This window comes from Phocoena phocoena, chromosome 14, assembly GCF_963924675.1.
Source record: "Phocoena phocoena chromosome 14, mPhoPho1.1, whole genome shotgun sequence".
NCBI lineage: Eukaryota > Metazoa > Chordata > Mammalia > Artiodactyla > Phocoenidae > Phocoena > Phocoena phocoena.
Window position 1 is genome coordinate 66,929,102 of NC_089232.1, and position 15,405 is coordinate 66,944,506.

General features: G+C 48.3%; 1 protein-coding gene across 1 annotated transcript in view; it reads left to right on the plus strand.

Annotated features, from left to right (window-relative positions):
• The window catches only part of ALK (ALK receptor tyrosine kinase), a 746,244-nt gene that overhangs the window by 407,606 nt on the left and 323,233 nt on the right, over nucleotides 1-15,405 (plus strand). The window contains exon 5 of the mRNA XM_065890834.1: nucleotides 3,756-3,957. Coding sequence (XP_065746906.1) covers nucleotides 3,756-3,957 — 202 coding nt within the window. The remainder of the gene's footprint in view (nucleotides 1-3,755; nucleotides 3,958-15,405) is intronic.

The following is a 15,405-nucleotide window of genomic DNA, read 5'->3' on the forward strand; positions in this document are numbered from 1 at the left end:
CCTCCTTATTTCTCAGCCTTCTCGTCACATGTGCCACTCTGCAGCCAAACACCACTACACATTTTCTACATTTCTGCCTTCACTCCTCTTCCTCTCAACTCTTGCACAGCTGTTTCTGCCAATATCCTTGTTCTTCTCTCCCTTTAAGGCCTAGGTCAAAGGTCATCTTCTTTATGAGTCTTCCCAACTGAACCTGATGTCTCTTTCATGGAGCCTCCCCAAGTGCTTTATCTCTTATGTGTCTTATGACTCTATAACCTCTACTTTTGATTAAAATTAGTGCAGACATGTCATCACCCCTATGGGACCTCGAGTTCCTTGAAAGCCAGAACTGTCTGGCTCAAGTCTGTGTCCCCAGGGCAGAGCCAGTGGTTGGATGTTTGCTCAAAGCAGGCATCCAATAAATGAAATTTGAGGGCAGAAAGGAGTAAGGAAGCCAGTGAACAAATGGATTTGGTCCAGTACCCATCTGCCCGCCTTTCTCCCTTCCCATCCATCTGGGCTCCTGAGATATACAACTTGCCCGCAAGGTACCCTGGTCATATTTTACGATAAAGAATACAGTGGGACAATGAGAAAGATACAAGGGAAAGAACACTGGTTAGGAGTCCAGAGACCTGGAGTCTGGTCCGTCTCTGGACTTTCAAATTAAGACTCGCAAGTCATTTCCTCATTCTGATCTCCAGTCTGCTTCTCTAGAAAAAAGAAGACATTACATTAGATCATCTTAAAGTCCTTTTTTTTTTTCAAAATTATAACTTTAATATCCACAAATGAGAACTTTATATAAACTCATATAAAGTAGTTAGAATTGGCTGATAGCAATAAGACTTGACGTGATAGTTGAAACAAGTAGAAAGTTGCTATTTTAGTTTGTAATAAATCATAGAAAAAGACAGTTTCTAGCACGGGCTCAGCAGTTGTACATTGTCAGGGTTTGTAAATGTATTAACTTTTTCCATATAGTCACAAGGTGGTTGCTACATACTAGCTGTCACAACCTCATTCAAGGCAGCAAGAAGGAAATAGTGGTGGGAGTGACACCATCCCTTCTGTAAAGAAAGGAAACTCTTCCCAAGACACGGCCAGTGGATCTCTGCTTACAGAACTCCTTGTTCAAAGCCAAGTTCACTCCTAACTGAAATGAAGGCTTGAGACATGAACATTTAATCAGACTTACAGTACCCCAGTTGGCAAGAAAGAGTAGTGAATTGGATGAGGAGTAGATAGCCAAGAACATCAACATCATTGGTGTAGCCTCTTATTATTTATAAAAACAGTTTCATATCAAAGGATGATCCCTGTGAGGATAGAATTATTTGGGAGCACTTTTTTTTTTTTTTTTTTTGCGGTACGCAGGCCTCTCACCGTTGTGGCCTCTCCCATTGCGGAGCACAGGCTCCGGACGCGCAGGCTCCGGACGCGCAGGCCCAGCGGCCATGGCTCACAGGCCCAGCCGCCCCGCAGCACGCGGGATCCTCCCAGACCGGGGCACGAACCCGTGTCCCCTGCATCGGCAGGCGGACTCCCAACCACCGCGCCACCAGGGAAGCCCAAGGGAGCACTTTTTAAAAAGGAACTAAAGGCAACCCCAATCTAAACAGTATCAGAAGCAATAGTTTACCTTATTAGAGACAAATTTTGGAAAGGCCCATAAGTTTAAATGAGTCATATTCCTACCTAAAACACTGAATTTGTTAATATGCATTTGTTTAATTTACTTTGTTTGAATATGTTTATATAACTTCTATGTTTTCAAGGCAAAACTGGGATAGAGGAGGAGGAAAACATTTAAAAGTACCTCCAATTCCTTCTGGTCCCATTTCCTATTTTCATCTATTAATAATCCCACATAGCTTTCACTATTTAAAGTCCTTTCTAATTCTGAGTCTTTAACTCTAATTCTTTTCTTTTACCTCTGTGCCTGTGACAAGAATGTCTCCCCCACGGTAAAACAGGATAATAATATAGACTATTTACTGAGGGTTGTAGAGCACTTTTCAAAGGCCCATAGGCCATTCTGAAACTTCCCAGTAATTACAGAGGGTTCAGTTTCCAGTACTGACCCAAGTCCCTGATTCAACTCAGAAACAGTCTTTTGCTGACCTCATCCTGATTGTAACTAGAAGTCACATTTATCTACTTCTAGAACATTGCACCTCTCCAAATTCCTGACACAATATGCGTGCTTGGAAATGCTTTGCTTCTGGTAAGAATCCCCTTCCTTCATCTGCATCATTCTTTATTGTAGGCTGCTAGTTCCCTTTGCCTACTCCGTAAATTGGGTTATCTGCAGAAGGAGACTAATTCAGAGCACTGGGAGGTGATTAAAGAAGGCTGAGCACTTGTTAGCTGGTTTCTACAGGAGTTGGGGATCTTGTGGGACTAGGCTTTCACTGCAAAAGGAGCAGCATCTAAAGGTCCAAAACTTCAATGCAGAGTGTAGCAAGTAAAATTAATGCACCAGAAGGAATACCGGGAACAATAAAATGGCACCATGCTTTTATGCTGACAGTAATCCCCATGAATACAAGGTTCTTGTAGGTCTCTTGGACTGCGCTACTGGAGTTAGGGTTGGCTTGCCCCAGAGGGAAACTCTACAGGCATGGCACCAGGAGGGATCTGTAGGGCTCTCTTTGTGGAGACCAGTTGCAAATGCATATGATTCATAGACTCAGGAGCTGAAATGAATCTTAAGAGATGATTGACTTCAGCCAACCCTTCTCACCCCATTTTATAAATGAGGAAACTGAAACCAGAGAACGTTAATGCTTTGCCCAAGATCACTTAGCTAGAAAGCAAAGGAGTGGGAGCCATGATCTTAGCTACATAATAAGTGACCCAAATAAGCCACCCACCTCTCAGAGAAAACCTTGAACTGGTCATAACTATTTGGGAAGCCTAGAGCCAACCCATACATTCCTGGGAAACTCTGAATTGTCCAACAGATGTCAGTTGAGTCCAAAGTTGGCTTGAGTGTGATATGGAGAACTCAGGTCAGCTCTGATTTAAACTGTGACCCATAGCATGGCCTGAGATACCCCAGAGTGTCCTGGTTTGTGAGGTGTGGAGATACGCTACGTGGATGTTTATAAGATGGAACTGATGTCCTGCCTCCACTCTGGGAACGTGTACAGAGGGAGGGACTCTCTTTAGGCTGCCCTCCTCCACCAAGAACATGTTAGCACTTGGGTTGAGCTTCTGACTCTCATCACTCTTTGGGGATTAAATAATCTGTCCTAGTCTTCTGCTTCTTATGGGACTTTGTTAATTGTGCCTACTGGCTGGGAAAGAATCTGTGAGTGTCATCTCTAACTTAGAAGACAGTGGAAATCAAATAATTGATTATTTTATAAGGGTGCTTCCTCTCTACCTAAAACTGTGTAATGTGCTCTCCATGCTTACCTCACATAATCCTCACAACCACTGAAGTAGATGTTTTCATTCCCATTTTACAGAGGAGGGACCTGAGTCTCAAGAACATAGAGCTAGTAAGTAGGGGAGCTAAGGTGAGAACCTTGATCTGCCTGATGATAAAGCCCAAGTCCCAGGTCACCATCCTCTTGCCTCAGGCTTTGCTTTTTACAGAGACAACCTAAGAGAGGGGGAAGAGGACCAGGTGTGTGTAAGGAAGGCGAGAAAGGCCTCCAGCATCGCTGGCTCTGACGCTGTCGGTCTCTAAATCCCGCCACAGAGCTTATGCTGGTCCTCCCTTCTGGACATGCTGCATAGTCACCTTCCCTGTCTCTTGGCAGGTGCCTTCCTCCTCCTCAACACCTCGATGAACTCCAGGCACAGCATCTTGAGTCCATGGGTGAGAAGCAGCAGCGAGCACTGCAGGCTGGCCGTCTCGGTACACAGGCACCTGCAGCCCTCCGGGAGGTACGTCGCCCGGCTGCTGCCCCACAGTGAGGCTGGAAGAGAGATCCCCCTGGTACCCACTCCAGGAAAGCATGGGTAAGTCCTTCCCCGTGTCCAAAACCCATTATGTAAATGGAGATTTGGCTTTGGGCTACAAATTTCCAGAACACCCTGGAAATTTGACATCTACTTAATTGACATCTATTTAAAACTCACAATCGTCCTTTAATGGGTAGTACGGTCCAGATGGAGCCATTACTGCTAATATTCCCTGCATGGTGTCTTGGGCACTGATCTGTGGGGTCCTCTGGCTGCCCAGGCTGACGGTCCTTCCAGAGGCCAGAGGACCAGCTGGCAGAGTGGACGTTTAATGAGTGGGTATTAAAGATATTCGTTTCCCAAAGTCCAGATGGAGCCAAGAAGAAAACAGCCAAGGGGAGTGTTGAAAGGCCAATATGAAAGTAATTGAATATGCTGGAAACTGGGTTTTACCAGAAGAAATTTGGCAGGAAGGGAAAGAGCAAACAATTGTGGCTGCCCAAGCAGGTCCTACAGCAGTGTGGACACCACAGCAGAATAGGCCAGGGATGCCACACGGTATCAGTTCAGGAGAGGAACATGATCTGTTCTAGAACCTCTAAGGCTTGCACAGCATTGAAGTCATACCCAATACCCATGTCAGTGAACTTAAGCCTCCTGGACACACTCACATGCTTCCTCAGTGACCCATCAGGCCTCTAGAAGTAGTGACACTGGAAAGCAAACCTGAACAAGGGAACCTCTGTGCCTGCCTTTTTTCTCATTCCATAAGACTTCAGTTTTGAGGGGTCCCTGCTCCGATAATCAACAAGAGTGCGAGATCCTTCTTTGTGGCGCGTTTGCTAGAGAAAGACCTCAAATTTTTCCTTCTGAGAAAATACGTTTCAGAAAGGTTCCATCTGAGCAATGACGTTCCCCATCTCCATGGTGTGCTGGGTCAGTGGGGAGATCCTGCCTACTGCAATTCCCATAAACCTATATGGCCTCCTTGCTCATTTCTTGAAAGTCTCCACCCCACTCCCCTGCTACTGGCCCATCTGTATTTATTTGTGTTTCAAAGAACTACAAGCTGCTACAATCCCAGCAGGAATGAAATCTTGGCTTCAGAAAAGGTGTTCTCCTCATACCTAAACTCATATCTATCTTCTTGCCTCTGAAATGTCTCGTTGGACTGGCTGGGAGGGGCCCAGCCACCGGTTGTGTCTGTTCACCAGAAATCAGGAATGTCAGGTGTGTGAGCTGCCCACTATTAGGGATGAGCCGTCTTCTGATGGCCAGGGCTTCCTCCAGCATAGCCTCCTTTTCTTGTGAGAAGCCCCAGATGGCAAGGTCTCCCATCCATGGGTGGGGATGGTGGTGGCCTCGGCTGCAGTGCCATCCTGTGTGTGTTTGCCCAGCCCCATGAGCTGTTTGTTTTGACTTCTGCTCAACATTCCTGCCCCACCAAGCCTGGCAGAGACCGGAGAGTTCTTCCTGGGGCTGCTGGGACTTCAGGCAATCAATCTGTTGAGGTGCTAGGTAGCGGGTAGGGAGACATTGATGTTGCAGGGGGACATGGAGTTTGGGGTCGCCCTGAAGTGCAGGCTGAGAAGGAGCACGTGTGTGAGAGGACAAGTGCTGTAGGATCTCAGCACTTCCTAAGTAGCGTCCTCAGGAAGACGATAGGCCGCGGGGGCTTGCTAAGAGCTCTCCCCTCTTTATCTTCCCGTGCTCATAACTACCAGCTGAGCTCCCATTAACAAACAGGAAAACTGAGGCAGAGAGCGGAGGTGGGCAGCCTATTTATAGTTGCCTTAACTGGACCCCAGGTCTCCCCTTTCCTCATTCGGGCTGTTTTTGGGAAGCCCATAGCCTCTCAGCAGGAATTCAGGGGGTAAAGAATGGGGTTGGGAAAGAGGAAATGGAAGATGAAGGAACCTTGCAAAAAGAGCTGATCTAGATTCTTTGAAGAGCCGGGGAGCATGTGATGGCAGCCTTTCCTCCTCATGTGTTGAGAACAAGGAGACCAAGACTGCACGGTGCAGGAGGCCGTGAGCGTCCCCTGAGGCTGCCCTGGCCGCCAGTCTCCGTGTCTACCCTGCTGGCCAATGCATTTTCTTCCCAGCCTGACCCTTCCGTCACCAGGTGATCAGTCTGCGCCCTGGAGGGTGGGAGCTGAGCCAGGAGGAAGGGAGCAGGGGTGCTGGGCAAGCCCATTGACCTGATGGCTTTGCTAGGGCTGTCCCTACATCTTCAGGGGCTTTGCCTCAGGCCAGGGTCCGTGCGTCTTGTGCCGAGATGTTCTCCCCTCTCCCTGGCAGGGCCATCGTGGAGTTTGGTGATGAGCAAGAGTGATTCCAGTTTAAGTTAAAGATGCCTGAGCTGTAGCCTCCCCACTAACAAGATCAGCGTGCTGAGGGCGCAAGGGCGCAGCTGAAGGGGTGACCCGTAGACTGCTTTGCTGTGTGGAGGAGCCCTGCTGCTGGGCCTGGCAAGCTGCAGGTCACAGGCACTTGTCCAGCAACTCAGAGAGCTCTGGCTATTCATGTCGGCCTGGATCCGAGTTGCTCAGCCTCGGTACTATTGACGTCTAGGGCCGGACAATTCTTTTTGTGGGCACTGCACTGAGCGTGGTCCTCGGGCTTCCCAGGCCTCTACCCACTAGACGCCAGTAGCACCTCCCCTGGTTGTGACAACAGAAATGTTTCCAGACATTGCCAGATGTTTCCTGGGGAGCAAAATTGCCCCACTGAGACCACTGAAATAAATAGAGCATTTTAGAGCGGGGAGGAGCCCTGGGATTTACCCGGTTCAACCGTGTCAGTTCACAGGTGTGGGAACTAAGGCCAGGAGAGGTCAGGGACTTGCTCCCTGTCAGGTGATGAGTGTCAGTGTTGGGAGGCAAGTGTCTTGAGCCCTACACTCATGTGTATGTGCCAGCCACCGTACCAGGTACTGGGTTTCACAGACACATAAGGCCCATCCCTACCCTATAACAATAATACCCTATAACAATAGTAATTGTTATTACTCTTACAATAGTAATAACTATTGTTAACACTAATTACACACTTCCTAGATGTGCCAGCCAATCACTGCTGTGCACTTCACACGCCTTTTCTTATATAATACTCAACAACACAATGAAGCAGGTACTGTTATTATCTTCCATTTCACAGATGAAGAAATTCAGTGAAGCCAAATAACTTGCCCAAGGTCACTGGCTAGACAGGGAGGAGGGGGTTTGAACCCAACCAGCCTGACTTCAGACTGTTTTTACCCATTGCTGGAAGAGCTCACGGTAGTGTAGCAGAAAAATTATTATGCCCTTGAATCAAAGCCCTAAATTTAAGTCCTAATTCACTATTCAATCGTCAGTTCAATGAACAATCATTTATTGGGTATTTTGTATTTGTTAGGTCAATAGAGGTGATAGGGATACAGAAGGCCAGCCTTTGATGGTTCATGAAAGGATATTCCATGAATGAGCTCTATGACCTGAGGCAAATTCCATCCCCACCTAAGCCTTGGTTTCCCCATCTGTAAAGTGGGGATGATGACGCTGGCCCAGCTCACATGGTCACGTGGGGTCATGTGGGGTCAGTGCAATTAAGGACGTGAAGGGCTTTGCACACTCTGAGCAGGATGCAAACGTAAGAGGCCATTACTTAATACCCTCATCTGCTCTGCTCTGCTCTGCTTACAATTGGGGATCACAAAGGATTGAGACTCGTCTGCTCTCTGATTATGAGTCAGTGTCAGACTCAAGAATCTGTTGGTTGTGAGGTCCTTGGCAGTTTGCCCCGCTGGAAGCTCATTCTCTTTAATATCAGAGATGACCCCAGCAGCCCAGTGGTCACTGTAGTGAGGGGGACGTGGTGAAATCTTGGCGGTGATAAGAGTGATGACTACAGATGGCTTCCTCTCAGAGCAGAACATGGTGGTTCGGGGACCGCTACTGGGAGAACAACACTCGGCATTCGTAGTGACGAGGGAGGAAGTTGTCCCAGCAAAGTCGGCTGGGGAGAGCCTGACTCAGAGGAAAGACAAGTCAGAGGCCACCAAGTCCCCAGGAAACCACTAAGTCGTGAGCACTCGGTGCAGCAGCCCGTGTGGAGGCACGGGAGGCTGGGGGAGGCTGCTGGGGATCCCCCTCCTCGTTGCCTGGAAGGCCGCAGCAGCGTGCGTGACATCTGAATGATTCAGAGCGCGAGCGCCTGAGTCTGCCAAGGCGGCCTGGCTCGGCCCGGGGCCTCCCAGGGGACAGCCGACGACGCGTGCCTGGCCTGCTCATCCGCCCAGCCAGAGCGGCCACAGAAGCAAGGACGCAGAGAAATGGGCTGTCAGACAGCCAGCCCCGCTGGCCACAGAATCCAGCAGGCAGAGGACATCTTAACTCTGAATTAGAGGCCACGAAGTTCCATGGATTGAATGAATATAATAATACCTATTTAATATGCTGAGTCGTGAAACGGCATGAGGAAGATGGCTCACATTGTGCCCAGCTGTAGTAGATACTTAATACATGCTAGATCCTTCTCACTCATAATTCATTTAACTCCCATGGATGGAGCGCCACCGTGTAATAGGTACTAGGAATACACAGCCGGAGATGACACAGGCACGGCTTTCAAGGAGCATCCAGTCCAGTAAGGGAGAAGCAAGTAAAAACATCTGCTTATGCAGATGTTTTAAAATTAGGGCCCAGAAATTTTAAGAGGCTGAGCTAAGATCACTGGCCAGCAAAGCCAGCACAGGCAGCCCAGCTCCTGCTTCTGCCTCCAGCACGTCCCTGCCTTTCAGCTGAAAGCTGTTGCGGAAAGAGCAGTTGGCAGCAATTGGCAGTCGGCGCCTTCCTGGACCCGGGAGCACAAGCACAAGGGCTGGCGGTGTCTCAGGCTGTAAGAGCGACTCTCCAGGCCTCCTTCCAGGACATCGTCCCGAGTCTTCCTTCCTCTTCACGTGCACGGTTTCTCCTGCAGCCTCGGGTGTCTGGGGACTTTATTATGTGTGACCAGAACTACACAGTGTGTGGAGGGAAGAATTGGACACTGAGGAGATAGAAGTTGCCAGTCTTTTGAATTACTAATTCTTTTTTTTTTGGCGGCACGTGGGCCTCTCCCTGTTGTGGCCTCTCCCGTTGCGGAGCACAGGCTCCGGACGCGCAGGCTCAGCGGCCATGGCTCACGGGCCCAGCCACACCGCGGCATGTGGGATCTTCCCGGACTGGGGCACAAACCTGTGTCCCCTGCATCGGCAGGCAGACTCTCAACCACTGCTCCACCAGGGAAGCCCTGAATTACTAATTCTTGAAAAGATGTTTTAAACCTAAAGGATTTGGTGATACCCGGGCTTGAGCCAAGATAAGCGGTCCGGGCCTTTTCACAGCACAAACAAGGCTCATTCCAGTGGGTAGCAGAGAAACAAGATTCTTCATGGCATGAAGCTTCACCTTTCTGTGGGAGCTTAACCCCTACACTCAAAGGAGACTTGAGTTCCATCTGTCCCGTTGATTTCCTGATGTGGGAAGCCAGGCCTAGAGGCCTGATGAGGTGTGATGAAGGTCAAAGTGCAGGCTCCTGACAAAGCCAGGACTCAGGCCCGTGTCGGACCCCAGAGCCCAGTCCTCCTGTGCTCTCGTTTGTCTGTCTCCCAGCTGAATAGTTGCATCAAGAAATTCTCAGATTCAATGCCCTTAGATTAAAAACTGCAGCCCCCTGCCCAGGTGAAGAAAAAACCCATGTCCGTGCTGTGTACCCACACAGCTGCCATGTTTATTTAAACCAGTCAGTTCTGACCAAAGAGTCCAGCTTTAAAACCAGGAACAATCCTAATCGGAGACCTGCCGAAGGAATTTAACCCAAAGCGATATTGATTCGTGGGCGTCAGGAAGTGTGGCGTCAGGAAGTGTGCTGTCAGTCGGGGCTCCACCGCTGATTTGCAGTGTGGTAACAGGACAACCACAGCTCTTCCCCACCTCAGCTTCTCACCTCCTGAAGTGGAGATTCCAGTGCCCCCGCCCCTTCCTCCATCCTGCAACGCCAACACGCCGCCTCAGGTTGCCATTCAGGATGGAAGAGCAGGAAGTGCTAGACTCTGCTCCATGTATGGGCCCCCCAGTCTGGCACACAGGACAGTTACCCACTACTGACCCACAGAGGCCTTCCACCGCTAATGTACAGAACCCTGGATTTTCCTATAAACAGACCGGTTGGTCTCAGCAGGCTGAGTGAGGGACAGACTCAGGGTAGGGTAATGTGGAAAGATGATGCAGGGCATTTGCTTCTGAAAAGATGACTGACTGCCTTTGCCAGGCTGTGCTAGGTTTAACTTCAGTCAGCCCAGGGCACTGTGGCAGGTCCGGCCAGCGTGGGGAAATCAGAGGCCTGTGGCATTCTGCATCCCCAGCCAAAGTTCTCCTCACATACTGATAACAGGATAAACGCGATCAGGAATAAAAAAAAGGTGATCATTTATCGAAATTGCTACCCTTGAGGGGCAGTGTCACAATGCTTTAATTTCAGGCCCAGCTTCTTCTCACTTTCAAAGTCATTCGCAGTGTCAGCTTCTCCCTTTTCCCCTTGGTCTGAATAACACACTAATAAATGTACAATAAGGGCTTTAATGTCCAGGTGATTTACACTAAAAAGAGAGAGCCATTCAGAGGCTTTAAAGATGATTTTTAAAAGCCTTAGAACTCACACCTAGGCTTGTCAGGGACATATTTCCCGGACACCCCGTCACGGGAACAGTCGTGCAGCCGGGAGCTCTCTGAGCAGAGGCGGTCGTGAGATTCCAGTCCTAAGTGTGTGAAGAGGTAGGCCCCACGCACAGTGTGGGCTTGGGCAAGTCTCTGAGTCTCTGGGAGCCTCAGCTTTCCTATCTGTATAATGGTAATAACCGAACCACCTCATAGGGCGGTTGTGAAGTTAAATTAGATAATGCAGGGTGGGTGTTCCCCTCACCCCTCCCAGCTGCCCCTCTCAGGGCTCCTGGGCCAGTCTTCCTCCAGGCTGCTCAGGGTTGTAGGGGAGTGGGTGTAAGAAGGGCCAAGGTTAGCAATTTCATGCCCCTTGGAAAGATCTAGGTTGCACCCCAAAGTACCAGTCCCACTGACTGTGCCTGGATGTATCCTATTTCTCACCCCTTTAAGTAGTAATATTGAAACAGTGATTAAATGCTAGTCTTCTCTAGCACGTGGACTTTAAGCCATCAAAATGGTAGGTCTCAAGATTTGGGGGTACAAATAAGAACCACACAGTTTACAAAATTCATACAGCTGAATTCCCCCCCCCCCCCCAGTTGATTCTGATTTTATTAGTCTTGGGAAGGGGCATGAGCATAAGAATTTTTAGAAAGTGCCACTGGGATTCTGATGTGCATCAAAAATTAAGAATGACGGCTAATGTCTCCGTTTGACTTGCTTGATCACATAAGCGGGTAGCTTTCTGTAACTATTTACTAAACACGAAGGAGGAAAGTTAAAAAGAAAGCTTGGAAAGGAGAGATGGACTTGTGTGCAGGGTGGAGAGTCATTTCTCTCTCCCTTATGGGTAGACATCCTAGTGACAAGGCTATCCAAGCCTGGCCTGATCCTGCCTGCTGTGCAGCTCCCAAGCTGGGGTAGCTGGGTGTATCCCAGGTCATGGATGGGACTGGTCTCCACTGGTTGGTCTTCTCAGAACACATCTGTTATTCTTTCTTCAAAAGGACTGTGGCTTTCAGGGCCATGGAGACTGAGAAGAATACATAGTGGACTAGAGGGAGCCTGACCTTTTAGAGTCAGAGGGAGTCTCCATCCCATCTATCCATCCATGCACTTATCCATCCATCCATCCACTATTCACCCACCATCTACCATGCATCTTGTTCTTCAGAATGCCATATATTGTCGCTCATCTAGTTCCCAGGTTAACAGCAGGGCCATGGCACTCTTTTTTGTTCTTAGGAGGTAGACACTATGTTGTCAATATTCACGGTAAATATCTGCACAGTGCATGTTCAGGGTACCAGATACATCAACATCCATCGACTCATTTCATCTTTACTGCAATCTGTGTCGTATATATTATTATCCTCATTTTACAGATGAGTAAACTGAATCTGAGTGATGAGTAAACCGAATCACTGAAAAGAGGTTCAGTGATTTGTCCATAGTCATGGGTAACACACAGGGGAACACAGATCTTCTGTGTCTTTTTAAAATCTCATGTTATTTCCCCGAGGAAGCCTTGTAGTCGAACCCTTGTAGCACACCTGGCTCTGAGGAAATTAAGACCTGTTCTCAACCAATCAGGAAAAGCTCATCTGATATTTGGTCATCTAGTTCTGGGCCACACGCCTTGAAGCTAGAGTCCTTGGTTTGTACATCTTCTCATTCTTCACAGTGCCTGGCACGGCATCTAGCACATAGAAGGTGTTCTGTGTTAGGTGAACGGACACCAGATCAGTTTACAATAGTTCTGTGATGCAAGTCTTCTTAAACCTAAGCTCTGAAAATTAAAAGTTCAGTCTGAGATCAGAGAAGAGTCTCCAATCAGTCAAAAGATAAAAAGTACTTCTCCCCACCTTCTGCCCACCCCCAGGGATAGATGTGTGATTCTCCCTGGGGCTCAGGAAGCAGCTGTCAGAGTATACCTCAACTGTGAAGGTTGCCACTAAGTACAAAGGACAATTCCTTTCCTGGCAGGTACAACTTTTACTCACGATTGCTTTCATTGATGGGCGTCAAGAAAAATAAATGAAAAGACCATCGGCTTCTGACAGTTTTGACCTTCGAGATTTGACAGCCCAAGGCTTGTAGTGGGGCTCTTTTGAGCTGATTGCTTTCATTTTCCCACTGTACCCTGGATATTTGATGGATTGAACACTAGGAAGATGAGAGAACTGTGAATACCTGTAAACCCCTTGGCTTGTCAAAATGGCATTCTGGCAAATCCCATAATGATAAATATATGTTATATGCAAAGAGAAGTCAAAATGCATAAAAGCAATCACTTCTCATCTCAGGAGTGCTTACTGAGCTTCACCGTTTCCCAGTGGGGAGGGAGATATTAAGAACAGGTGGAGGAATTAGGCGATACACCACTGGTGTCAAGGAATTCACCCATCATTCTATCATGCGTTCTGTCAACAAACGTTTATGAGTCTTACTCTGTCCCAGGCAGTGGTTGGACTCTGATGGTTCATCCTGCCTTCAAGGGGCTCGGAATGAGGTTTGGTGTTGGACGACATCAGGGACAGTTGCAGTGCTGTGATGGGTGTGTGCGCAGGTGCCGTGGAGGTGCTGGTGACAAGCTGGCACGGAGAAGACAATTGAGCTGGCTCTGATGGGAGAAGGGGAGTGGTCAGGCGGACAGTGAGAGGAAGGCACCCCATACAAAGGGGGCACATACGCCAAGGCCTGGCAGCCTGAGAAAGGAGGTGGTGTGCTGGGGCCGCGTGATCGCTCCGCCACCCTGCCCCATCCAGTCTCTCAGCGTGCCCAGACTCTCAGGTGTATGTCCCACTGGCTTGTGTGGCAACAGAACCCATCCACTTCCCACCGAGGCAGTCTCCAGACAGAAACGTCTCTAGGCCCCCACCCCTAGCCCACCTCTTCTTGTAGCAAACATCCTGCTACAAGTGCTTGAAAGATTTCACCCTGGGTCCAGGCACTTTTCATACTTTCTCTTTCCCTCTGGTAGGATCTACCTCCCTGGAGACAGTCCATGTATGCAACTATTTTCTGCTCCAGCACAAGTGGATTTCAGAGTACAAGCTCTTTATGTTTTTTGGCTACTGTTGGCTCAGACCCCAGGACTCTCCTGTCATCTTTCCTTCCTCCCCTCCTTCTCCTTTGCAGGAAGAGTAGCTAAGGCACGTTATTCCTCATGGATTGCCCTCCACCTCGTTCTCTGCCAGAGATCCTTATTCATTCTTCAGCCCCCAGTTCAATATCTCCTCCTCTGAGAAGCTCTTTTAGGGTTCCTGGAATGGCATTGGCCCTGCGGCCTGTGATGATCCAGCTGCAGTCCTGGCTCTCCCACTAGTCGACAGGGATCCAGTGCTCTCTCATGGCTGGCTTCTTCCTAAGTGCCAACACATAGAGAACAGAGAAGGAGTGAGACTGCTGGCAGGGGATGAGCCGGCACCCTGGCAGCCTGAGTAGGGGCTTGCCTCCCTTCCTTCATTCCTCTTAATTTGTAAAATAATAATAACAATAATAATGAGGATGAGATGGAAAGTTTTAGTCCTTGTTTGGGCTGCTATAGCAAAATGCCACTGATTGGGTGGCTAATAAACAACAGAAGTTTATTTCTTACGGTTCTGGGGTCTGGAGGTCCAAGATCAGGGTGCCAGCAGGAAGAGGGCCCTCTTCCTGGTTCATAGTTAGTGCCATCTCTCTGTGTCCTCACATGGTGGAAGGGGCAAGGAAGCTCTCTGGAGCCTCTTTTATAAGAGCACTAATCCCATTCATGAGGGCTTCACCCTCATGACCTAATCACGTCCCAAAGGCCCCACCTCCTAATGCTACCACATTGGGGCTTAGATTTCCACATGTGAATTTGGGGCTCAGACCATAGCCAGGAGATAACTGTGCTTCCTGTGTGGTGCTGGGCGTTGTTCTAAGTGTCTTCCATGTGTCATCTCACTTAACATTATGCTTACCACCACTCAACCAGGGAGGCACTTTTATTACCTGCATTTTATAGTGGGGAGGAAGCTGAAGCTCAGTGTGGTTAAGTAACTCCACCAGAGTCACACAGCTAGTACAGCAGACCGGATTTGAACCCAAGTAGTCCAGCTCCAGAGTCCATGCTCTCAATCACTATGCTACGGGCTTCCCTATCACCAATAATTAGGAATACATTATCATTTATGTGTGACGATTAACCTTTGATTATTCTTAATAAATGCCCAGCTGCATATTTTCTATGGTATATATATATATATATATATATATATATATATATATATATATATATATATATAATCCTTCCCATCCAAAATTAAGGGCAAAATTCTAAGGCCTCAGCCCACAGAAGAAACACATTTTGGAGAGCAGGCAGCCCTGAGAACAGGAACTAGAGAGCATTATGCCTGGCCCTGCAGAAGGTCATAGAAAGTCCATCCAGAGAATGTGGCCTCGGATTCCTATTTCCTGAAGCTCTGTTCCAATCCTGCCCCCTGCCTGCAGGTATCAGGTCTCTGTCTGTGGTAAGGAGGCAAAAACAGGTGATGGAATCATCAGCTCTTTTAGCTGTAGTGGAGAAAGTTTAGGTAACCGGTGCTGACAGCACAGGAGTAAAGAAACACCACAACCTGCATAATCACCCAGGTCAGCCTTGTACTCACTCTAGGCCTCAAAGTAAAGCTCCCTGTTTTTCATTACCTGGCCCGCTTCTAAGTTTTCTTTTTTCCTTTTTGTTTTATTTGTAGTGCCACACTCACATGTCTAGCTAAACTCCTTGCTGTTAGAAGAGAGATGCATTCTTTTATGGTTCAAAGCCTATGTTAAGAGCTGATCAACCAAGGGATTTCACA